Below are 25,326 nucleotides of genomic sequence, written 5' to 3'. Positions count from 1 at the left end.
TATAACGAAATTCCAGCGTTAGCACAGTGGGGCCAAGCGGGCCCTTGTGCGGGCTGTCTTCTCCCCAGGCCACGGAAAACAGTCACGGGGGGCAGCTCTCGTTCGGGAACTGCGGTTCAGCAGGTAAAGCCAGAGGGTGGGAAAGCGCCGCGCGGGGGAAGCCAGGAGACCTGGGCTCTGATCCTAACTCGGGCCCTCTGCAAATTATTTCTTCTTTCGGGGCCTTGCTTTCCCCCGTGTGAAGCGGGGCGGAAAGGGACATGTCCCTAGTGTCTCGGTGGGGAATCACTAGAGCTACAGCCCCGGAGGGGCAAGCCCAGCGGCAGACGCAGCAGGTGCCCCTGACGGCTGCGGGCAGCACCCCCCAACTGCGCAGGCCTCCGCGCGCTCCTCGACGACAGGAGGAATGCGGCCGCGGAGCGGGAAGAGCCCGGCTCGCCGGGCCGGGAGGCCGAGCGGAGCGAAGGGCCCCGCGGGCAGAGGCGACGCCGGGCGGGGGACGGGCTCGAACCCTCGGAGGCCGCACCGCCTTCCAGCCCCTCCTCCGGGCGGGGCGGTGACGCGAGAGGTCACGTGGTCGCACCCGGAAGCGCGCCCGCGAGGCCCGGGCTGCTGGGCGGTGTAGGGCGGCGAGCGGTACGTGGGCCTCGCCTTCCGTCCGAGCGCCGTCCCGCGCGGCCCCTCCGTGGGTGGCGGGGCTTCCTGGCTCCCCCACCCCGCGCGGCCCCCCCGGAAGTGGGGGCGGGCCCCACCTCGGCCGCACAGAGCCCGCCCGTCTGGCCCGGGGCCCGCCGCCTCACCTCTCGGAGCCTAAGTTTCTGCAGCCACGGAATGGGGCGGGCGCCCCCAGCCGGGCCTTCTTCCCAGGGTAGCTGTGAGCTTCGCGGGGGCTTGGGGGTGCTGCATAAACTGTGGAGTGCGGGGCACACAGGAAGGCGCCATGGGGCGGGCGCCCCGCGGATTCTCTCTCCCGGGTCGTCCAGCCCAGCAGGGGCAAGGCCGGGGCCCGGACGGAGCCGAGCGCCCGAAACAGAGCTGCTGGGAGGCCGGCGCGGCGGCCTGAGGGCGTTCGCTGGGGCAGGTGGTGAAAATGGGGCCGGGGGCTTTCCCCAGGTTGGCCCCGCGCCATCTGGAGCTCCAGTGAGGCCTGTGGGACCTCTTGAGAGCAGGATAGAGAGAACAGGGAAATCACAAAATGACACCACCGGCAAGGTTCGCTTCCCAACAACAGTGAACCTAATGTCCACTGCAAAGCATTTCCACTTTTCCGGGAATAGGTCATTAAGGCCGGTCGTGCCGGTCATGTAGCTAGTCTCAGTTACGCTGCAAAAGATGCTGAGCTATCCTTTCTTGCCTCTTATTTGCTTACGACGTTTGGTTTCCGAGTTAGGTTACAGCTTTATGTTATTCCTGCCTTTTATCATCAAAATGTGAATGATTCTGGAGCCAGTATAGTTCACCCTGTTATTTGACAAAGGGAAGCTGGGAAATAACAAGGGAAAGGAAGCCCACTTCTGTGTAAGAAAGCAGAGTTTGCTAAGTGCTTCCCGCCTGGTTATTCTGTTTTTCCCTTTAACCCTGTAGGGAAGTAGAGCAGGGGTTTGAGACAGAGTTGCCTTGGCCAAGTCGAAACTAGAACCAGGTCCCTGGTGCCTTTTTTGGTTTCCTTCATCGTCCCAGGATGTCCCCTCCCTTCTGGGCCTGCTTCCCTGTGGGTCTGGGGTGTGCCGTGCTGTCTCCCCAGTCACTCCTAGCAAGCCCGTTGGGGCTGCTCAGGGCGGGTTTGCTGACCACACCAGGGCTCTGAGTGACCCACGGTAAAATGAGAGTGCCCGGAAGGAAACAGGAGGTGGGAATTAATGTTTGTGGGCCCCTGCTATGTGGAAAGGACTGTGCTGGCGGGTTCGTGTTGGGGGGAGTGCGGGGGTAGGGATACAGGGCACCCGCGCCTCCTGGCTGTGGGGTGTATGTTCTGAGCAGACGGCCTAAGGCCGGAGGGAGACATGTGACCGCTGAGTCCTTCGTCAGCTGGTACTCCCAGAAACGGACAGCAGTCAGATGAGAGGCTCTGCTTGCCCTCATGACCTCTCTGTGTTAAGCATTTGCAGGACCCGAGATGCCGTGCTGCTCTCCGTGAGCTGGTCATCGAGTGTGCCTCCTGCAGCCTTGTGAACCTCCGGCTGTGTGCGGGCTCCGCGGTGCTCCTTGCCAAGGTGGATGATCCTGCCTGCCCTGGGGGCGGAGCGGAGGCAGACGGCACCCACTCTGGGGCTGCTCTGGGGCAACGGGCGGCACACACCAGGGCAGGCAGCGGACTGAGCCTTCCCTGTCCCCCCCACCCCCTGCCCCAGCTCTGCCTGCTCATGTCACCTTTGCCTGTTTGCTCCTTCCTCCCCTGCCTCCGGGCCGTCATCAAGGCCTACCACCCTAAGCTACACCTCTTGCATCGGCCCCTTCCTCTCCTGGCCTCCGCCCAAGGAGTGGGCCCCCATTACGTCACACCAGGGTCCTTAACCTCACCCACCTGCGCCCAGCACGTCACTCCCCACAGCCTTCCCACCCTACAGAGGGCTGTCCGCTGCTGACCACCCTCCATGCTGTAGCCCACCATTGCCCCCCACACACGCTCCCTTCCCATCAGGCCTGCCCCTCGAGCCCCTGTCTTTGTCACACTCACCTGGGAGTCCCAGAGCCGCCTCTTCCACATCACCTGCCCTCAGCCAGCAGCCTTTGCTTCACACTCGTTTGCTCTCCCCATCTCTGCCTGGTGTTGAGCAATTCCATGGGAATAGGCTGCATTCTTTGTTCACTGTCGAGGAACCACCTTGAGGCCAGGTGCTCGGAGTTAGAGTTGATAAACTCCCCCCCCCCGCCCCGCCGGAGACTGGGGAGGAATTCAGTAAGTGGGGCCACCAAGCTGGGTGCCTAGGGGATCCCAAAGAATGTCACTGAGTCCGAGGCCTTAAGATGCTGTGATCCTGTTTGAAACTGGACATCTCCACAGGGGACAGTCAGAGTAGAGTTTTCTGGTCATTATCATGTCTCGGCACATGTACAGCGATCTTGTCCGTGTGGTGCACTGAGGTACAAGAGATGTGAAGCCCCTGCCTGGGGTTTTCTCATCTGCAAGCAGCTGACCTGAGAATTTGGACCTCACCTGGCTTGGTCAGGCTGCCCCTGGGTTGAGAGGATCAATGTCTTGCTGCCCCCCCCCACCTCCCGGGGAATGAAAGGCACAGTGTGGGACGCTCTGGGCTAAGACTCTCCCCACTGATGAATAATAAGACACATTTTGTATAATCAGGCATTAAAATATGTGGCACAGAAGGTGCATGTGTGGGTGGTGGGGAAGGCAGTTTGGGAGGGCCAAAGATCCAGGGGGATGTGGCTGAGGAAGCCAAAAAAGTGTGAGCGTGAACTGTGGATAAGGTTAGGCAGCCTCTGTTTCCATCCAGAGCATAAGGAACTCGTGAATGACGTTATGTCATGCTGAACCCACTCCCAGGGGCTTTGAAGCTTGTCTTCTGGAGCTGTTTTTGCCTTGAGGAAAAAGACGTTTCTGAACTGCCTGGAGAGAGGTGCATTAGCCTCCCTCCACCTAGACCAGGCACTGAGGGCCATGAGCCACCATCCTGCCTGCCCCTCTTGGGCAGTTGATCCTCTGTCCAGATCAGGAGTGGGGTCCTTCCGTATGCTCGGTGTAGGTGGGCCCATGATGAGTCTGACGATCTGGCAAGAGGCGCTGGAAAACACAGAGGCAAGAGCCCCAGCCTTAGGCCTGGGTTTAGATCCCAGGAGCTCCAAGCTGTGCTAAGTCCTGCTCTAGAAAGTGGGAGTAACTAAAGATCCCTACCTCCTCAGCTGGTTGTGAGGGTGTGACAAAATAACAGCAGGAAGGCCCTTGTCCTGGAGCCCGGGGCCCTGTGAGGGCTCAGTAGGTGTTTGCTGGGGTTATGATCCTCTTCGTTACTCGGGCTGAGCTTCCGGATAAAGAGGCTGGAAGGTGACCTTGACCTTGCTTCTCCCTGGCAGATGAAGTGCGTCTTAGTGGCCACAGAAGGTGCAGAGGTCCTCTTCTACTGGGCAGACGAGGAGTTTGCCGAGAGTCTGCGGCTGAAGTTCGGGTTTGAGGGAGAAGAGGTGAGTGCAGGGCAGGAGGGGTTTGGGAGGGAACAACAGCACAGGGAGAACCTGCCCACCCGCTCCTGGCCCAGCCTGAGGAACTAACAGGGTGGTGCGTGCGGTCCAGAGCCCTGCGCACCCAGCTGCTCATCCTCAGAAGTTGGCCTCTTGATGCTCTCGAGTTAGTGAGCTCACCCCTACTCCACCAGGGCTCATCAGGCTAAATGAGAGCAGGAGGAGGAGGTAGAGTTTAAATCCCACAACAGAGAAATTTGGTGTCCTCGTTTTCTCTCCCTAAAAAGTTTAGCATAAGCTTAACACATCAGTTTTTTAAACGGCTACATTAAGGTATAATGGACGTACTGTACACTGAACATTCTCAAAGGGTACGATTTGAGCTGTGCGTGTGCACGCGCGCACACACACCTGTGATTCTGTCACAATCAGTAAAATACATTTGTCATCCCGAAAGTTTGTGACCCCTCCCCCATCTTCTCCAACCTGGGCAATCACCAGTCTGCTTTCTGTCACAAGAGAGGACTTTGTATTTTTTAGGCTTTTAGGTAAATGAAGTCATACAGTATACACTCAAAGTGGTTTTGGTCTCGCTTCTATCTCAGCATAATTTTGAGATTTATCCATGTTGCAGCAGGTAGGAGTAGTGTGTTCCTTGTCCCTGCTGGGCGGGAGGTCGTCTGTGGTATCGGCGTGTCATGGTTGGTGTGTCCGTGCGCCTGTTGATGGGAACTGTGGCCCATTTTTCACTCTTCCCAATAAAGCAGATATGAACATTCGTGTGTAGGTCTTTGTATGAACGTCGCCTTTCACTTTTCTTGGGTCAGTAGCTGGGCTAGAAGGGCTAGATTGTGGAGGTATATGCTAAACTTTGTAAGCAACTGCCAGACTGGGCCAGAGGGGTTGTAGCGTATCCAGCCCACTACGCATGTAGGAGACTTCCCCTTCCATACCCTCGCTAACACTTGCTGTGGTCTTTTTAATTTTAGCCATTCTAATAGGTGTCTCTCGGAATCTCATTGTCTTACAATTTTCATGTCCTATTGGCTGATGATTTTGACATCATTTCATGTGCTTATTTGCCCTCTGTGTCTTTTTTCATTGAAGTCGGTTCACATTTTGCCCATCTTTTTGTTGGGTAGGTGATTTCTTAGGATTCTTACTGAGTTTTGAGAGAGTTACGTAGTTTGGATGCAAGTCCTTTATTCGGTAAGTGTTTTGCAAATATTTTCTTCCAGTCTGTGTGTTGTCTTCCCCTCCATTAACCGGTATTTTGTAAAGAGCAGAAGTTTTTCATTTTGATAACTCCAGTGTATCCATTTTTTGCTTTTAGGGAATCATGCTTTTGGTGTCATATCTAAGAAATCTTTGTCCAACCCTAGATCACAGAGTTTTCCCTCTATCTTCTTCCGGACGTTTCATAGTTTCTGCTTTTATATTAGGTCTAATGATCCCCTTTGAATTTTTGTATATGATGTAAAGTATGGATGAAGGTTTATCTTTTGCGTATGGACATCCAGAGTGACCCTGAAATATTACAGCTCGGAGATAGTTGTCATTTTCACTCATAATTTCTACTCTGTGTTTGAAAGGAGTGATTTATTTTGAAGATTTTCTCCAGATGAATTTTGGATTCAACATTTCCGCAGGGAAAGCAGTAGAGAGAGTTCTGGCATTTCTGCCACAGCCCTGACGGGTGGCCTGCCAGCCCCTTCTCGCTCTACTGGGCGTGATCACCAGCTGAGCCAGTTCTGCATGAGCAGCTTAATCCACCCAACATCACCAATATTCTTGTCACAGTCTTTAGGAATAAAGATATCAGCAGAGATCATGACATTCTAGTGGTTTTCTTTAAGCTAAAAAATAAGTCTATCTATGAGGCTTCTTTATTTTTAGCAGTCAATACATATAGTTCTTTTTTTCTTTTTTAAAGATGATTTATTTTAGAGAGAGAGTGCAAGCGGGGAGAGGGGCAGAAGGAGAGCGAGAGGGAGAGAATCTCAGGCAGCCTCCCTGCTGAGCGCAGAGCCCAACACGGGACTCAGTCTCGGGACCCCGAGATCATGACCTGAGCTGAAAACGAGTCGAATGCTTAACTGACTGAGCCACCCAGGCACCCCAATACATAAAGTTTTAATATTTTTGTTCTTAAACTTCTATTTCAATCAGGTCAGTTGAAGAAGCCAACAATCAGTAGACCTCTGTATCCCCAGAACCTGCCATAATATTGATAGAAAGGCACTCAGTATATTGGTGAATGAATGAATAAAACAAGCAAAAGAAGCAAGTTATCTCTTGGTGTTTATCTTCTTTATTGAAAGCCTTATAAAGGAACAAAATCCTGATTTTTCAGTTCCTAAGTGACTAAAGAAAAAATGTCTTTAAAGTTTTATTTTTATGTACACAACACTTATTTTTTTCCCCGATTCTATAAACATGAATTAATTGTAGGAAATTGGGAAATATAGAGAAATCGTTTTTAAATGACCCATAATTCTAGTACCGGAGCCATTAGCTCTTCTATATATTTCCTTTGGGTCTTTATCTTTTATATGTAGTTGGGATCATACCACATTTACAGTTCTAGTTTCTGTTTTTCCACTTGCCATTATATCAAAAGCATTATTCTTTTTTGTTAAATATTCTCAAAAGCATAAATCTTAATGGAAGCATTATATTCCAGTGTATAAATAAATGTACCACTTATCTGACCATTTTTCCCATACTGGACATGTATATTGTTTCTAGTTTGCTAAAATTATTGCTGTAGGGAACATTTATGCTTGAATTTGATCCCACATCTCATTATTTCCTTAGGATAATTTCCTATAAATAGAAACATTGATTCAAAAGCCATTCAAAGATAATGTACCACTTTATAATTCCAAGTAATAGTAATTCCTTTACACTCTGCCTATGCCAAATATTTTCATCTTCCCAACCTTTAAAAAAAAAAAACTCGCTACACCTGCAGAAAAAGCCACTACTTAAAAAACGAGTTGCTGTACACAATCTAGATTTTTAAGTGACTTTCTGTTAACATAATCTGTTTGTGACAGTTCAAGAAAATTGTGGCACATGAGCAGTTCAACAAACATTTGCCTCTGTGGAGGGATATTCATTCAATGAATATTAACTGAGAACCTACTATGCGTGAAGCAGTGGGTGAAGCAGTGACCATAACAACATGATCTGCTGTCACGGAACTTAGGGCTGCAGAGGGAGGAGGAAAGACAGTGAACGGGGTGGAAATAAACACATGAGTTCAGGGAATGTTAAATGTGCCGAGGAAGTTAAACGGTGTGAGGTAAGGAGTGACGGGGCAGGGTGGCCGAGATAGTCAGGAGAGGGGCCATCTGAGCTGGGCCCAGGGGGTGGGCAGGAACCACTGCTAAAGCTGGACCCACCTCGGCTCCTGAGCGCTGAGGAAGTTGGAAGGAAATCCTCACCACAGCACTGCGTCCCGCTCCTGTTGTAAATGCTGCACGTTGCCCCTGGTTGGTTGCCTATTTTTCTTTTCAAGGCAAGGTCTGACTCGTCTCCTTTCAGATTTCACAAGCTCAAAGTCGGGATTTGGCTTTCTCCATATTGCAGTCAAGTCTTCCAAGATCAGCGTAGGGAAGATCAGCTGTTCTCTTTTCCCCTTCCATTGAAGAGGGTTTGAGTGGTGCCAGCAAATTTGTCCAGTTTCTCTTTGGTTCTGTTTGTTTTGTTCCTGATTTTGGAGGGCGGAGAGAATGGTTGGAGGAAGAGCTCCTAAAAGTGAAGGTGGGCTTGTTATGGAAACAGGGGCACTACAGAAGCATAAAAAGTGCGGGAAGTCTCATACTCTCTCAGCCAGAAGGAATAACTTTAGCAGCATTGCATTGACTTTCTTAATATATTTTCAATACTTGGTTTTTTTCTGTGCATTTTAAAATACTACTCACAACAATTTTTATTAACATATCATCAGAAGAATCTTCCATGTCATTGAAACATTCCCCTATTTGAGGTGGCTTTGCCTTCTTCCGTCATTTAGCTGAGCTGTTATTAACTGTTTCGCTGGTGCAGAGCATTTCAGGTTTTTACGGTTGCTTGCTGCTGTACGTTATGCTGCAGTGAGCATCTTTGTGCGCATCTCTGCCCTATCCTTGATCATTGTCCTTAGGATACATTCCCCGGAAGTAGACCTAACTGCAACAAAAAGCATGGACTTTAGGACACGTAGAGAACTTCCTTAGAGTCGGTCAGTGCTCCGTTAAATGCCCCACACGTTCCACTGTGGAGATGTGGCCTAAGTCCTTAATGTTTCCTTCTGGATTTGGAGGCAGAACGGCACAGGTAGCTGGCCGACCCCTCCCAGCCTTTTCTCACTAGCACCCAGATGCTGGGGGCAGTCTCCTCTTGCCTCCCTCCTGTCAGGGTGGTGGTACCTTCCAGGCAGGTCTAAAACTACGGACGCCCTTGCTAGCGAGGCCTGGGTTTTGTCCATTCCTTTGTCGCCAGGGTCTGGCACTCCAAGTGCTGTTACTTTCTTCCCCTCTTGCAGCTTCCTCCCGTGGAGGACCAGCTCAGCACCCTCCTGGCCCCAGTCATCATCTCCTCCATGACCATGCTGGAGAAGCTCTCAGATTCATACACGTGCTTCTCAACGGAAAATGGCAACTATCTGTACGTCCTTCACCTGGTGAGTGTGTAACCCCTGAGCCCATGTTCCTCTTCCCTCGGTGCCGTGGGCGGTCTGTCCACATGCCTCGCCCTTACCTTGAACTTCAGACTCCTTTAGAAAGCAGAAACCGCCCTATCAAAATCCCCTGGGACCTAGGCCCCCCCTCGATCTCCTCCGGGATCAGGCCAGGTGAGGGGTCCCCTGGGGCTGGCTCACACCAGCCCCCTCCGCCTACAGTTTGGAGAATGCCTGTTCATTGCCATCAATGGAGACCACATGGAGGGCGAGGGTGACCTGCGGCAGAAGCTGTGCGTGCTCAAGTACCTGTTCGAGGTGCACTTCGGGCTGGTCACCATGGATGGCCAGCTCATCCGAAAGGAGTGAGTCCTCGTCTCGGTCCCCTTTGGGTCCTTTGCCAAGCACCCTGTCGGGCCGTGCAGCAGGTGGCCGGCCTCTGTGAAGCTGCTCATTCGTACTCCACCCCTGGCTCCTTTCTGGAGACTCTCTAGCTGACCTCGTGTCGTATGTCCGTGTATGAAGGAAACTGAGAGGTGAAGTGTTTGCTCAGGCGCCTACCTCCTGGTTCTGTGCCAGTCCCCCTCCGCGGCCAGGGCGCAGCCTGGACCAGCCCTTCCATGCTCAGAGGGCTCTCCTGCTTGTCGCCTCAAGTCACACGAGCTCGCCCAGCCCTGACGGTAACTCTGCTCCTTTGGTTGAAAGTGGGGACAGGCAGCTTTCTCAGGGTCTGTCCTGCTCTGCCCCCAGGCTGCGGCCCCCGGACCTTGAGCGGCGCATCCAGGTGTGGGAGCACTTCCAGAGCCTGCTGTGGACGTACAGCCGCCTGCGGGAGCAGGAGCAGTGCTTCGCTGTGGAGGTGACTACTGGGCACGGGAGGCCTCGGGCCACAGGGGTGTCAGGTCAGAGGGCTGAGGAGCTTTAAGGCCAAGTTTTGACACACACACACCACCCCCCACGTCGTGAGTGAGGTCATAGACCCTCAGACTCTTATCTTTAGAAGGTTGCTCTTTGTGGCCTCATGGTGGGTTCGATACTCTGATGGGGCTCCCTACAATAAAACAGTGAGATCCTAGATAAAACAGGCTTTTTAATGCAGTTTGGGGCTCACAGTAAATTATGGAAATTCTGAAGATAGCTCCCTCAATTCTGATCGCCACCCCCCCCCCCCCCAAATTATATTGAGCTGAAACTAGCATGGACAGTAGTGAAAAAGAAGCAGCACTAAAGTCAGGAAGGCCTGAGTGCAATCAGAGCCTTAATTAGGCCCTCAGCAGCTGGGGCTGAGCCCGAGATCCCTGCGCCAAGGCCCGGCCGGAGGAGCTCAGGTGGTCGCTGCAGGTACCACTGCTGGTTCCCGGTAGAGACAAACACAGATTTCCTCCCGAGTGGCGGTTCTCACCCTCAGGGTACATCCGAATCATCTGGAGGGCTTGTGAGATAAGGGTTGCCGGGCCTCACTTTTCTCATGGGTGGGGGTGGTCTGGGGATTCTAGAATTTGCATTTCTGACAAGTCCGCTGGTGAAGCTGATTATGTGGGTCCAGGAACTGCACTTTGAAAGCTACTGCTTTAGAGGACAGGTTCGGAGCAAACAAATAGGAGCTCAGAACTGACAGACGCACAAGGACATGAGCCACCACGAGTGAGAGGAAAACCAGTCACCAATAGATTTAGATCCCAAGGAGCTTGATATACTGGAATTATTAGGTCCAGAACATAAAATAACTCTGAAATATTTAAAGACATAAAAGCTAAACGAGAACCCATATAGGTATTTAAGAAATAAAAACATAATTGTTAAAATAAAAACCTCAAGGATGGTTTAAATAGTAGATGAGACATAAGTAGAAAGAGAGTTAGTGGACTGGAAAATAGATCTAAAGGATTTGTTTTCGCACCCCGCTCCCTCACTGCTCTGATAAATGTGTAGTACCTACTGTATGCTAAGAGGTGTGCCAGGCCCCGGGAACAGAGATGAGTAAGGATACCGTCGCTGCCCTTGAGAGTACATACATGCCTGAAAACACAATAAAGCATCCTGGGTGCTGCCTTATTGGGTTTCCCATCTGAATCCATGGTGGCATGAGGGATGGTGTTACCAGCTCTTTCTGAGACATCGGAAAAGGCTTCTTGTAGGAGATGGTCTAATGCAGTTAACTTAAAATCCACACTCCTTCCAGAACTGACCAGGCCCTGTATGACCTGCCGCTGCAGGACTCCGCCCCAGCCTCACCTCATGCCCCTCTGCCCTTACTGCGCCCTGGCCTCCCAGGACTTCTTTGCATTTCAGGAGCACTGGATATTTAATTCTGTGCAGTTCGGTAGTCATTAGCTACATTTGGCTATTGAGCATTTGAAATCTAGTTTGTCCAAATTGAGTTATGCTGTACATGTAGAATATACGCTGGATTTTGGTGACTTAGTACAAAAAAAGAGTGTCAAACATCCCATTAATAATGCTTTTATATTGTATGTTGAAATGATAAGATTTTAGGTATATTGGGTAAAATAAATCATTAAAATTAATTTCACCTATTTCTTTTTACTTTTTAAATGTAGTTACTAGCAAATTTTAAATTATGCATAGGGCTTACCTTATAGATCCATCCGACAGCACCGCTGTAAACTGTCTTCCCAGCTCAGGGCCTTTGCATATGCTCTTTTCTCGGCTTGCAGCATTCTCCCCCTCTACTCTAACAGGATTTCTTGTTCTTTAGATATCAATTTAGAGGTGACTTCCTCAAGGACGTTTTCTTTGGACACCCTACCCAAGTCGGTACCAGGTGTTTCCTACACAACACTTAGAGTTGGCATTTCTCTTGTCTCTTTCCTTGCATATTGTCTGTCTCACCCACTGGAGTCCAGTGACCAGACCATAAGCCCCAGGAAGGCTGGCCCAAGTCGCCCTGTTCCCAAGTGTCTGGCACGTAGCATGCGTTCAGCATGGACTGAGCGAATATACCCACCAGCCAGGACCTGGAGCAGGGGAGGGTGGTCGGTAACACGGCTTCCTTTCCCTGCCCGCCAGGCTGTGGAGCGGTTGATTCACCCTCAGCTCTGTGAGCTGTGCATAGAGGCCCTGGAGCGGCACGTCATCCAGGCTGTGAACTCCAGCCCCGAGAGGGCCGGCGAGGAGGCCCTGCACGCCTTCCTGCTTGTACACTCCAAGCTGCTGGCCTTCTACTCCAGGTGAGCCCTGGTCCCAGCAGGCAGCGGCCCAGACCCTTGCCTCCCCCCCCACCCCCGGTCCCTATTCCCTCTACCTGAAAAGCACCACCTCCCCAGCCAAGAAGATCTTCAAGACCCGTCTCTTCCCTGAAGCCTCCTTAACTCTTCAGTTCTTGACCCTCTCAGTTCATTCCCTCCTCTGAATTAGGTCTTTCTGGAACACTGTCTCCGAATCTGAATTCTAGAACTTCCCCATAGGCTGTGACTGGTCCCCAGTGGTTTCTCATTGGTGGGTTTTTTTTTCTTTAATACACCAAGTTTTATTTTAAAAATTAATGAACTGATTAATTTTATTTGTACCTTGCCTTTCTCCAAGAAGAATGAAGCCAGCTGACACGTTCATAAATTCCTTGAGAGCAGGGACCCTGCTCCAAACTCCCTTAACCTGCCTGCCCCTCACCCGCTGTTACCTGCAGGGGGCGCCAGCGTGCACTGACAGCCGGCTGCTCTCTCTGCAGCCACAGTGCCAGTTCCCTGCGCCCAGCTGACCTCCTCGCCCTCATCCTCTTGGTCCAGGATCGCTACCCCAGCGAGAGCACAGTGGAGGATGACGACCCTCAGGTCTTGGGCCAGCTCCCCGGGCAGTTCCAAAACCCAGCCTGCAGAGTGCTGGGCAGGCCACCTGGGGAGGCTGTGTTTCTGCATCACAGTTCTGGGCAGGCTTTTGGCTTCCTGCTGTGTTCAGACGTAACAGGAATTCTAGAATGCATGTGGTTTAGTCAGTGAGAAGGGCAGATTTTTGGAGTCCCTGCTGCTCTAGGCCTCGGTTCCCTTATCTGTGCAATGGGACAAGGGTTGTTTGGAGGAGTAGAGGGGACAGTTTACCTAGAGGCCAGCGGTGCCTGGGGTGCTCGGTAGGTGCTAGCCACCATCCTCGCCCACACCGTCCCTGTTATTGGCAGCGGCTTGGTTGCCAGTGTGTTGGAATTTCGGGAATTTCAGCGGTTCTGGAGAAAGACTAGGCCACCTAGAGTTGAAACCTGGGTGGAAAGTGAGGACACCCCCCCAGGGCTGCGTGGTGGCGGGGAGCGCAGGGGTGGAGGGCTGTGGGCAGAAGTGCTGGGCTCCCTGGGGAGGCGGGGAGGAGTGAGCAGAGGAGGAGTTCTAACTAGGTCTCCCTTGCTGATGGCAGCCTTCCCCGCGGAAGCCATGGAGCAGCCAGAGCATCCCCGTGCAGCGGGCCTGGGGCCCTGCTTCCACAGCTCAGGCCAGGAGGAGTTCTGCAGCAACTGTGTGTGGAGGGGAGCGGGGCCCAGGGTTGAGCCCTTAGGAGATGCTCTCCCAGCCCTTGGCCCAAGATGCCCTCTTCTCCCTCCCAGGAGACGGACAGCTTCTCCCTCCCTGAGGAGTACTTCACACCAGCTCCTTCTCCCGGGGAGCACAGCTCAGGTGAGGCCTGGGGAGGAGCCAGAGGAGGGGGCTGGAGCACAGGATGCTGCCCGCAGGTCCTCCTCTGCCCCCCCACTCTCACCAGCTCCAGCCTGAATGAAAGCTCGGCTACTCAGATGATTCCTAAAGCTGTGTGACAAGCTGATTTCATTTAAAAAGTCATCTCCCATAGGTGTATTCTCTGCCTTTTTTTTTTAAATCAATTAATCCATAACTAAAATTAAGTAATAATCATTTGATTTCAAGTATAATGGTTTAAAAGGTACATATTCTGTTTCTATACCTTACCTGTTTTTCCAGACGATGTGGGTGGGTAAACAATAAAAAGAAACGAAAAATAATCAAAATGTTACTAACAAGACAATAGACAACACTGCTGAAGAAAAAGATAAGCCAAAATCCGTACTGTTGTAGTCCCTCTGAATGGGCATCACATTTACCTCTGCAGCTCCTGGGGAGAAGGAAGGATCGTATGGCTCACGTCACCTAATAGAGGAAGGCCAGGGGTTCAGAAGAAGACACTTCTCAGGGACTGAGTTTTGAAAGGAACTTACTGTGTGGTGTCCCTAAGCCGCTGGTTCTCAACCCTGGCTGCACGTGAGAACCAGCCAGGCCGCTTCAGCCAGACCAGTGAAGCTATAGTCTGTGGGCTGGGACCCAGGTGTGAATACGTCTAGAAACTTGCCCTGTGAGGCCAGTGAGCATCAGCATGGAGCCAGCCCTAGGCGCAGATCTAGGTTAGCGCAGTGGCTCTAAGCCCTGCTGCATGGGGGGCTTACCGAGGGATCTTTAAAAACTCCCGAAGCCGGGCCTGCCTGTGCCAGAGGTTGGGACTTAATGGATCTGAGATGTGACCTGGGCATCAAGATTTTCAAAAGGTCTCACATGCAGCCGCAGTTGAAAACTAGTGGGTTAGATGTTCCTAACTTGAAGTCCGTGGATGGGCTTCGAGGAGCCTGGGGCCCCTGAGATCCCACACCAGCTCCTGTAGACTTACACATTCTTCTGGGCCCCGGGGTCCGTGGCTGTCCTCTGGTCCCTAAGCTCTCCGTGAGCCCAGAACACATCAAGAGACACTGCTTTGGGGTGATCACCAAAGCTCCTTTTTCTTCTTACTGCTCCCTTCCCTCATTCATCACAGTCCTCCTCCTGGCCTCTTTCTCAGTGGTTAGTTTTTATGCCTCAGAGCTGTAAATAATGCCATTTCCTAGTGCCTGGAACTCACCGCTAACGAATGGCTTGAGTTGTACTCATTCATTTGTAAATCAGGTGTTCAGAATGTATCTATCAACGGGCTTCCCTAGAGAGACATGATTACAAGTGATGGCTTTTTGCAATGAAATATAAGGGAGAACAATATTATTACAAACATGTAATATTTCAAATATGTAGTGGGTTCAGTAAGTTTCTGTGAGCTCTGCTGGGAAAGGGAAGCCGCTCAATTCCCTGTGCATAGTAGGTGCTCAGTAGAAGTTTGCTGATTGAATAAAGTGTGCTGCCTTCTGGGAGAGAGGCACTGTGGTAGACAGGGAGGGACCTGAAGGAGTGAAAGGGTGGAATCAAGGAGGGGATTCAGGGGGCCAAGGAGGGGCATGCCCCCCCCGCCCCGCCACTGCCAGGTACATCCTCAGGAGCCTGCACCCAGCAGCTGGCCTTGCGGGGAGCTTCTCTTGCCCAGGCTGCTCTAGCCTGCGACTGCAGAGCGCACCCTGCACTTCCAGCTTGGGGTCAGATGAGCAGGGCAGTGCTGCTCCAGCCCCTACTAAGTGCCCTCACCTCTGCCAGGTACTCTGCCCCACCCTCCCCTTCTGACACACTGCTGAGCCGTTGTTCACGTTTTCACGTTATTTATATTATCTTATCACCTGTGTCCTGTAGGTAGCACCGTCTGGCTGGATGGGGGCACCCCACCCACGGATGCTGCCCAGGTCCAGGTGAGTTCCTCCTGGGGGAGGGAAGGTCCACCGGGCACCAGCTGATCTGAGATGCTGCGGTGGACACTGGGGACTCTGAGGTGTCTGCTCCCCGTAACTCCGCACAGGGCCGGCCCTCCTGCTGCCACCTCAGGGCTGGTCAGTGCGGGGACAGAGCTCGTCCCAGAGGCCGGGGCCAGGAGGGTGGGTGGTGGGCATAGGGTGACCTCGATTCCTGAGGAATCCCACCCTCCTCACTGTTGTTGGGACTGAAAGTCCAACTTAATTTGTGATGACTTTTTAAATTAGAACGTAAGTATATTCATTGTAGGAAAATTAGGAAATACAAAAGTATGAAAAGGAATAAAAATCGCTCAGTCACTCTTAATCCTTCCCCCAGATGTTAACTACTCTTAAGATTTTGGGGTGTTTCTGTCTTCTCTCTGATTTTACGTTCGTATATGTATGTATACATGTATGTATGTATATTTATACATTACATGTATTTTTTTCTTTTACCAAATTTGAATCCTAATGTCCTTCATTACACTGTTTTCCTTAAGCATTTTTCCATTTACTCCGCACTAGTGTGTAAGGAATAAGAGTCCATCACATGCCTCCATTACTTATTTAGCAGATCCGCACAACAGCTAGTACGTTGTTGCTAGTTTTTTGGCTGTTCTCACAGTGCAGTGCCATCCTGATAGAGAAGGTCTCGTGGCATCTCTGGTGATTTCCTCAATTCTCTACTTTTTCCCACTAAAGCCCTTCTTATTTAGTAAGGCTAGAGTCTTGCTCATTTAGTCCTTCCACGCCTCAGTTTCCCCCATGGGCCCAGCGGTCCGGATGTTCTCAGGGTGGGTAGAATGACAGCGTTATTGACATCCCTTTGTCCGAGTGAAGGCCCGGGACAGAGCTCCCCCCACCCCCGACCTTTCTGCCCTTTAAGTCTCTTTTCTACCACCCACCCCAGTTCCTGTTCCTCATGGCTTGCCATCCAGTCCTGACTCCAGGTAGAATGGCTCCGAGGAGGCAGGGGAGCTGCTGGGGCCGTGGTACAGAGCGCAGGAATTGAAGAACTGGATTTCGTGGAGCTAAAGTGTTTACTCCCATGGTTCACAGGGGAGACAGCGAATGGGCAACCATGGGTGGGTGCGTGAGGCAGAGGCCAGGCGGCTCCCCCACCCCAGCCCTCCCACAGACAGCTCTTCTTCTCCGCAGATAGCTGAAGACACCCTCCAGACACTGGTGCCTCCCTCCCCAGTCGCTTCCGGCCCCAGAAGGGTTTTCCTAGATGCCAACGTGAAGGAGAGCCACTGCCCCATGGTGCCCCACACCGCCTACTGCCTGCCCCTGTGGCCGGGCATCAACATGGTGCTCCTGACCAAGGTAGGAGCGACCCCCACCTCCCTTAGCAGTGCCCCAGCCTGGACGCCTTCCCGCAGGCTGCCCCTGTTCATCCTGCCCTGCGCTTCTTCCCTTAGGGCCCCAGCACCCCCCTGGCCCTCATCCTGTACCAGCTGCTGGACGGGTTTTCCCTACTGGAGAGGAAGCTGAAGGAGGGGCAGGAGGCCGGGAGCACCCTGCGGTCCCACCCCTTCATGGGCGACCTGCGGCAGAGGATGGATAAGTTTGTCAAGAATCGTGGGGGGCAAGAGATTCAGGTGAGGCTCAGTTGCCAGATAGAGTGGCCTCTGGGAGAAGCAGGGCCGGGGTGGCAAGATCTGTTCTGTCCACACTCGGGAGGTGGCCCCACCGCGGGCCCGTGATCCTTGTTTCCCGCATCACGAAGTGATAACAGAAACTTAGCAGTATGTTCAGAGCATTTTGATGTGAGTTTGGCAGAACATGAATTCGAATTCCCGTGTTTTATGTGAGGAAACTGGGGCTCAGATTACTGGGCAGGCGAGTGGCAGGAGCAGAGCCTGACTCTACGCCACCGTGAAGGCCAGCAGCCTGCGCCCGGCACCCCTCACAGCCCAGGTCGGAGATGAGGCTGGAGGGGCCTAGATGGTAGAAATGCACAGTCTCCTCCGGGGGCCTCCAAGGAGTTCAGGAGGGGTAGGTCACCCAGGGGAAGCAGCTGGTGGCGCTTGGGTCGTCTGAGGACCCGAGATTCACTGTGGCCGCCACACACGTGTGTCTGAAAATGAGAAGAAGGGTTGGAGGAGGCAGAGCGAGGAGTGCCTCGGGCCATCACGGTGAGCATGGGGGTCGGATGTAAAGTCCCCCTTTAAGGAGCTCGCTAGGGCCGCACCTCAGCACCCCAGTGCCTGCTCCATGTCCTCCTGTTTGGGCCCTCGCCTGTCCCTCCAACAGCATTAGTTTACACGTCTTTGCGGGCTCGGCAGTGAGCCCCGTGCTTGCTGCACAGAAACTGCTCTTTAAAGAACCGCTGACTGAAGAGAACGGTGTGTATGCGGGGTGCAGAGAGCTGGGGGGACCTGCCAGAGAGCCAGCTTGACTGTGTGAGGGCAGCTGCGTGCCGAGCCTAAATACTCAAGCGGGCGAGAGGTGTGGGTCCCTCACTGAGCGCGACATCGCAAGGGTCTCCTCTGGACCTCACTGTGGGGCTGTCAGCGTGAAGCCAACCTGTCCCCCGTCCTACAGAGCGCCTGGCTGGAGTTCAAGAGCAAGGCTTTCTCCAGGAGTGAACCTGGATCGTCCTGGGAGTGAGTGGTGGGCTCTGAGGATGGGGGAAGTCATTTGGACAGAGGGGCAGGTTCCTCCAGGCCAAGAGGGAGAGGGTGCTCAGGAAGGCGCTCAGGAGGGCGAGGGGCTTCCCAGAGAGCGGAGTCCGGCCCGCAGACGCCGGAGGGAGGCTGGGAGGCAGAGGGGCTGCAGGTGGAGGAGAGGGCCTTGACGACTTAGCGTGGGACAGAGGGCTCAGGTTCCCGCCCAGCCTCAGCCCTGCAGGGTGCTCTTCCTCTCATTTCTCCATAAAATAAACCATGGGGGTGGGGCGAGATTCCAGGAGCTTCCACCCAAGTACCGCGCACTACACCGGGGGCAACCTGGGGAGCTGCCTCCGGTGTCTCTGAGGGCAGGGGTGTGCTTCAGCAGCTGTGTCTGTCACCGGTCAGGGGGTGACCCATGGGATGAAGTCCCCGGCTCACATGCGGACAGCCCCCCTCCAGGGCCCTTCCCGCTGTCATGCTCTCCTCCCCTGATGCCAGGCTGCTCCAGGCGTGTGGGAAGGTGAAGCGGCAGCTTTGTGCCATCTACCGTCTCAGCTTCCTGACCACGGCTCCAGGCCGGGGGGGGCCCCATCTGCCCCAGCAGCTGCAGGGCCAGGTGCAGGCCATCATGCAGTAAGTATGGGTACGGCCCCCGCTAGCCGGAGCGGGAGCTGAGGCACCGCACCCCACCCGCTTCCCCCTGTTTCCCCGGCAGAGAGAAGCTGATGGACTGGAAGGACTTCTTGTTGGTGAAGAGTAGGAGGAACGTCACCATGGTGTCATATCCTCATGCCCAAGTCCCTCGTGTCTGTATGTCCCCCACACCTGCCCACTCTGCAGGACTCTGGACTTTTGGGAAGGAGCAGATATATTCCACCACCTCAGCATCTTTTCTCTGAAGAATAGGAGATATGGTCATGGATGTCTTGTCTGTAGGAATGCTCCAGGACTGAAATTTCACAAATCCCAGCTGTCCCTCAGTGACTTCATAAAAGCTTTGGGGATTATGTTGACAGTGTCCAGCCAGCAAAGTGGTAACAGCTATTCCAGGCAGGGCAGGGGTCCTGGGGTCAGGTAAGTTAGAGAGGCTGTGTCCTCCTTAGATGTCACAGTACACAGTGGGACGTGAAGGCTCTGAGAAGGCCTGTGCCAAAAATGTTTATCCCTCCTTAAAAAACCCTATCCAAGACCTGTTTGACCCTTTTATTATGGAATACTAGTTTTATCGAAGACTGATTTCCTCTGGAACTTTATATAAAGCAGCTTTTCCTGTATTAAGGTCTCAGTATGCAGGTGAAAGGGATGACAGAGGCCCCTTTTAGCCACCAGCCACCAGCCTGCCATGTTGGCTGTTCCCTTCCGGTGGGAACCTTCCAGCTTCAGAAGGTGAAGTGTGGAGAGGGAAACAAAACCACGCCGAGGCGTGTGGGTTGGCCGGTCAGCTAGGCTCATTCGTAGGTAGGTAGCTCTGCTCTCACACCAGCCTCACCATGTGTGTGATTTAAACTCTTCCCTCGTGAAAATGATGAAAAAAGAACATTCGCTATTCCTGTTGGGTCTAGAACTCCCCAGGTTAGATGTGCCAGTGTCCAGGGATCCGTTGTACTTGCATAGGAGAACTTCACCCGGTTGGGGGTTCAGAGGTAAAGAGGCCTGGGAAAACAGGGACCCGGGGAGGTTGGCTGACATGGCAGCTGTGGGGAGAGGTGGGCGTGGCAGGCCTGGCCTCCGGACTCCACTGCTTAGCCTTGCCGGAGCCTGGGTGGAGGACAGAGTAGCACTCTCCCTGGTCCCTGGCTTCGTGAGCACCTTAACTCCGACCTTCACCTACCTAGAAGACTTCCCGGGCTTGGTGCATTTCATCTATGTGGACCGCACGACCGGCCAGATGGTGGCCCCTTCCCTCAGCAGCAGTAAAAGGATTTCGTCGGAGCTGGGCAGGGAGCCACTGGCCACCTTCATCAGAACCAAGGTAACCATTGCTCGGCCCGGGTCCTCTTCACCCCCGTCAGATGAGACGTGCTGGCCTGACCCCTGTCCAGGAAAGACTGATGCCCCCCACCCTTGGGGCTCCCCTGAGGCCTTGAGCACACCCCGCCTTAACCCTACTGTACTCTTCTGTCAGTGTCTGCACGCAGCTGGGCCTCGTCACTCTAGGGTCCTGGCATCCGGGGCCACATGGGCCTCAGTCGATGTCAGGGGCACCTTCCTGGGTGTCTTCTAATGTGCCTGAAGGAGCAAGTCTGGGCAGTGAGGTCAGAGGGGGAAACGGCCAGGGCCTAACATTGTGCTTGGCATAAATAAATCCCAATAAGTATTTGTTGAATGAACTCAAATGGAAAGAAGAAACACAAGGTTATCCAGTTTGGATACAGGATTTAACACTAGGTGGTTTGTACTAAAGAAACATTCACTGGGGGTTCTTATATTCTCTTTAATAGACTGTTTCATGGCAAACTAGTATGTGTATATTTATATACTATACATGTGGTAGGTAGTCTAGTATAAACATCTGTTAGATTCATCTAAAGTACACGCTAATAGTTAAAATCAAGAGGGTGACAAAAGGCGGGGTGGGCTCTGCCTTTCCCTGGCCGTGTGGCCCCAGGGCATTACTTAGTCAGAGTGTCTGTGTGCTCATCTGTGAAAGAAGCTGGTGCTACTGTTGATGTACACGGGGGGCAACAATTACAGACACGTGAGATGCTGCAGGTTAAATACTCAGCACGGTACGTGGCTCAGAAGATCGACAGAATTCATGGAGCAGTTGCTGGTACCAGCCTCTCCAGCCATCTTTCCGGAGATTGTCAGGGGTTCTCTGGCTGCATTTCTTTGCATTGTTTTTCTGTGCAGTTTTTTGCCGTTGGTCATAATCTTGGATCATTCTGTAGATGCAATTGTGTTTACCCACGTTTTCGCTTTCTATCTGATGCATTTCCTCATGTCATTAATTCTTTATGAACATGATTTTTAACAAGTCCACAATAGTCCATCATGTGGATGTAACATAATTTCCTTAGCCATTTCCCCAGTGTTGAACAGTTAGATTGTTTCCAGGCTTTCGCGGTCATAAATAATTCTGCGGCACACACCTTTGCGCATCCATCTTTGTCCTCATCTCTGATTATTTTCTCAATATGGATTCCCAGAAATGGAATTACTAAGTCAAATGGGAGGAATGTTTTTAAGGTTATTGATACACGTTGTCAAATTGCTTTCCTGAAAATACAGCAAATCCACGTATTTGCTTGCAGATGTAATTAGACATTACGCTGTAGTCAGGTTTGCCGTGAATCATGTAAGCCTTCCTCTAAGCTCATCAGGCCTTTTCCAGCCCTGGAGAATGGAGGAGTCAGGCTGCCCCTGCTCTCCTCCCTCGGGCAGGTCACAGGCAGCATGGAAGCCCTTGGATTAGGCAAGAGAATGTCCCCGAGGGGATCTAAGGCACATTGTCCCTCGGTCCCTGTGTTTCTGTTGGACCTCTTGGTGAGCCCTGGTTGGGACTTCAGCCCTGGAGAGAGCACATGCCTGGCTCAGGGTCCTCTGTGCTCACACGCCCCACAGCACCTTCCTGGCATAGAGCCTACACCCCTGGCGGGGACCGGTGGGCGGGTGGCCCTGGACAGCAGGTCGGGTTTCCAGGTGGCCACACCCTTGTCTCCTGTTGTGTTACCTAACAACGTCCTTGTCTGTTTTCTGGGCTGAATGATCAGTTTACTAATTTATGGCCTCTGTGCATAGTCAAGTTACGTGAAGGGTTTTTACATGTATTTTATTGTCACAGTAACTGAGGAGGGGTAGTCCACCCACCCACCCACCCGATAATGATTTACTTTTGAGCCCCTGCTCTGACCCAGGCCATGCCCGGCACTCAGGAAACAGGTGAGCTGGAGCAGCCGCTGGCCTTCTGGGAGCTCCTCCTCTGAGTGCTTTTCTTCCAGAGCCGGGAGCCTGAGCCTTGGGCCCCCTGTGGGGAGAGGGCCGACGCCGCGGGCCCTGGGGAGGCCGTCGGGGCCGCCACGAGCACGCTCTCCGCCTGTCCCCAGGTCTGGTGTCTGATCCGGCTGGCGCGCAGATACTTGCAGAAGGGCTACAGCACGCTGCTCTTCCGGGAGGGCGACTTCTGCTTCTCCTACTTCCTGTGGTTCGAGAACGAGATGGTGGGTGCGGCCGGGTCCCGGGGCAGGACCGTCCCGAAATGCTTTCCTCTCTGCTCACTCCGGGACCCCTTTCTTCTGCACTGCGTTCAGTCTGTCTGTCTCTCATCTCTTCTCGTCCCTAGTGGAGCTGACAGGGAGGCACAGCTGTGGGCACCCAGACCTTGGGGGTCCCGTGTTCAGGGGCGCTCTGTGACCCCTCCAGCAGCTGTCTGAACGACTCGTGCTGTCACTCAAGGCGGTGTCCAGGTCGCACGCGAACACATGGCCGCATGCCCCTCGAGAACGGCTGCTCGCACTTGCTTCCGCGTCGCCAGCTGCGCTTACAGAGCACGGCACGCTGTCGTTCCCATTGTAGAGGCCGATAAACCGAGGTTCAGAGCCGTGTAGCAACCTGCGCAAGGTGAAGAGGACAGTATGGCCTCCTGGCCCGGTACTTCTCGCTCTAGACCTCACTGTTACTCCAGTGTAAGCACAGGTCATGGGAGCTCACTGCCTGTTTCTCTCTCTCTCTTCTTTCTTTCCTGTTTCTCTTTGTTTTCTCCTCACTTGTCACTTTGAGTCTGTGTTCCAGCTCTCTGTCCATTCTTCTGCCCCTCATGCCCCCTCCACCCCCACCGGGCCCTGCCCTCTCCCTGGCAGCAGCCCTCCTTCACTCTGCCCCGAGAGTGATGGCCAGCACCTTCCAGAGTACAGGCTGCTTCCTGGGTCTCAACCTCCCGTCCTCCCAGCCTGTGCCATGGTTGGGGCAGGGATAATTGGCCCCATTTTACAGATAGAGACACTGATGCCTGGAGATCAAACTCCGTGCCCAGGGCCACCAAGGTCATAAATGAAGAAGCCAGAACCCAGGCTCAGCTCAGACAGGCTCCCGTCGGCGCTCTGAGCCCAGGATGTGTGTATGACCTTTACCTTAGCTTCTAGGGAGAGGCAGGGCTTTGTGTGTGTGGCTGTCCCGACGGAGTGACAGACTGCAGTAGGGCTGTGGGGGGCAGAGCCAGCTGTGGAGGCTGCCTGCCCTGTGCCGTCTTGGGCAGCCGCCTAGCACGCTGAGTGTACCTCCTCGCCCGCAGGACGGGCCCACGGTGCCCACATGAGCATGGAGACGAGCCCCATGACCGTGCCCGATGCACAGTGGCTGCCCAGAGCATCTTAATTCCCTCTCCTCCTTTTCCTTTTTTTTTTTTTAAGATTTTATTTGTTTGAGAGAGAGTAGAGCAATCGAGAGAGAGAGAGCATGAATGGGGGGGGGGGGCAGAGGGAGAAGCAGACTCCCTGCTGAGCAGGGAGCCCGATGCGGGACTCGATCCCAGGACCCCGGGATCATGACCTGAGCCGAAGGCAGACGCTTAACCAACTGAGCCACCTGGACGTCTCCCTTCTCCTCACCCTGCCCTGGAGATTGTGGTCGCTTTCACAGCAGAGACTTGGGCCTTTTGATAATGCCTAGCCCTTCAAGACCCTGCATGCCACCTCCCAGGGTCGCCCTCCTGGCAGCCCTCCTGAGCTCGTGCGGGTCCCTGAGCCAGGTCCACGCCCTGATGGGAGTGAGAACTACCACATGTGTACCGGGCAGGACACTCAGAGCTTTTTATACATCACCTCCAGTGTTCACTGGGAGGTTACTGTTAGTCCCACTTCACAGTTGAGAAAACGAGGTAAAAAGAGGTCCAAGCAGCAAGCACCCAGCACGCGCGGGGCTGAGCCAGGCCTTGAACATGGTGTCTGACTCAGGCTCGTGTTCTCTCCACCACGCCACCACCTCCCCCTGTAAGACCTTCTTCCTCTTCTGCAGGGGTACAAACTCCAGATAATAGAGGTGCCCGTCCTCTCGGATGACTCGGCTTCCGTCGGCGTGCTGGGAGGAGACTACTACAGGTGACCCCGATTCACAAGGCTGCTGGGAACAGTGGGTGCCCAGCAAGTGCCACTTCCCCATGGGGAGCAGCTCCTGCTCCAGGAACGCCCCCCAAGAAGCCCTCGGTGGAAGCTCTTTGCTGCCCAGCCCCGTGTTCAGTGAGGGGGGTGGGTGGGAGCATGCCCAGCTTTCTGCCCGTCTCTGGCGGCCACACCGTTGGCAGCACCTGCCAGCGTCCGTGCCGGGCCCTCGGGCTTCCCTGCCGGCTCTGTGGCTTCCCGCGGCCCGGACATGGCCGTCGGCAGGCCCTGCGCAGGGCTGGGAACCCAAAGGGGTGGACCGCACGGCCCAGGGCCGAGCCTCGTGCAGTTGGCCAGGTGCTGGGGCCTCACGAGGTGACAGTGTTCGTGCTGTGGCGGGAGGGGCGCCCGTGTCTGGGAGGGCCGCTGGGGCCCCGCTCCTGAATCCCACCCCCCTTCCTCCAGGAAGCTCCTGCGCTACTACAGCAAGGGCCACCCGGCCGAGGCCGTCAAGTGCCACGAGCTGCTGGCCCTCCACCTGTCGGTCATCCCCACAGACGTGCTGGTGCAGCAGGCTGGCGAGCTGGCCCGGCGCTCTTGGGAGACCTCCCACCTCCCCTTGCTCTAGGCCAGGGCGCTGCAGTCTGGCTGTGCAGCCCGGCCCCCTGCAGAGCAGCCGCTAAGGGTAGGACAGCCCCCCGGCTCTCTTAAAGAAACCACCTAGACTAGGCTCCCCTCCAGGTTCCAAACCCCCAAATCCTTCTCTTTGGGGGAGGAGGGAGGCCAGGGGGTCCCTTGGTCTCCTTAAAAGAACAGTGGCTGTGAGGTTAGAACTGGGGCACCTGCTTTCAGAGCTGCCTCTGCCTTGATCCCCAGGAGACAGGACGTCCCCGGGGTCTGCAGGTGTCTGAAGATACCTCCTTTATGCTTTCCTTGGAGTGGAGAAAGAGCTTCCTCGGGAAGCCGTTTCCCTCCCCAAATGCAAGGTGCTGCCTTGGCTGGGTGGGCCACTTCCTCTCTGCAGCTCTGGGCGGGTTTCCGACACTCTACACCCGTTTACCCCACGTTCGGAGGGATAGCACCTACCTCTCAGGGTGGTTGTGAGGGCTGCCCGGCACGCGGCAGGTGCTCAATAAATGTTGGTTGTGGTCACTGTTGTTCAAGCCAAACGTACCTGGGCTCCTGGGCTCTTCCTGGTGCATAGAAGTCCTGGTCCATCCGCACCCTGCTCCGTCCCGACTCCTGCCTCAGCCCCACCTCAGAGATCCGTGTCCCTCG

At 53.8% G+C, this 25,326-nt stretch overlaps 1 protein-coding gene across 10 annotated transcripts; it reads left to right on the top strand.

The window, feature by feature from the left end:
* Positions 1-560: 560 nt before the first annotated feature.
* On the top strand, positions 561-25,221 carry HPS1 (HPS1 biogenesis of lysosomal organelles complex 3 subunit 1). Of its 10 annotated transcripts, none has more exons than XM_035026756.1 (20): positions 561-636; positions 2,100-2,213; positions 4,033-4,140; positions 8,669-8,806; positions 9,026-9,168; positions 9,554-9,662; positions 11,834-11,994; positions 12,492-12,594; positions 13,166-13,264; positions 13,353-13,422; positions 15,301-15,356; positions 16,557-16,724; positions 16,820-16,999; positions 17,946-18,007; positions 18,512-18,646; positions 18,729-18,794; positions 19,841-19,985; positions 22,060-22,173; positions 23,966-24,048; positions 24,514-24,676. In XM_035026756.1, exons 3-20 carry the CDS (start codon positions 4,033-4,035, stop codon positions 24,674-24,676), a joined length of 2,103 nt encoding a protein of 700 aa, XP_034882647.1. In that variant the 5' UTR covers positions 561-636; positions 2,100-2,213. The 10 variants fall into 10 exon arrangements, 5 of the variants coding, with proteins under 5 accessions (XP_034882647.1, XP_034882639.1, XP_034882655.1 ...); XM_035026748.1 differs by lacking the exon at positions 561-636 and adding an exon at positions 646-868; XM_035026764.1 differs by lacking the exon at positions 561-636 and adding an exon at positions 646-874.
* The last annotated feature ends 105 nt before the right edge of the window (positions 25,222-25,326 follow it).

Source organism: Mirounga leonina, unplaced genomic scaffold, assembly GCF_011800145.1.
Source record: "Mirounga leonina isolate KUSES-001 unplaced genomic scaffold, KU_Mleo_1.0 Mir_114, whole genome shotgun sequence".
In the NCBI taxonomy this organism is placed as follows: Eukaryota; Metazoa; Chordata; class Mammalia; order Carnivora; family Phocidae; genus Mirounga; species Mirounga leonina.
This window is presented reverse-complemented; position numbering and strand designations above follow the sequence as displayed.

Coding starts and splice junctions, on each gene's coding strand:
- HPS1 (XM_035026739.1), top strand. CDS start 4,033: ATGAAGTGCGTCTTAGTGGCCACAGAAGGTGCAGAGGTCCTCTTCTAC. Junction 8,807..9,025: donor ATCTGTACGTCCTTCACCTG/GTGAGTGTGTAA, acceptor CTCCGCCTACAG/TTTGGAGAATGCCTGTTCAT. Junction 24,049..24,513: donor CTGGGAGGAGACTACTACAG/GTGACCCCGATT, acceptor CCCTTCCTCCAG/GAAGCTCCTGCGCTACTACA.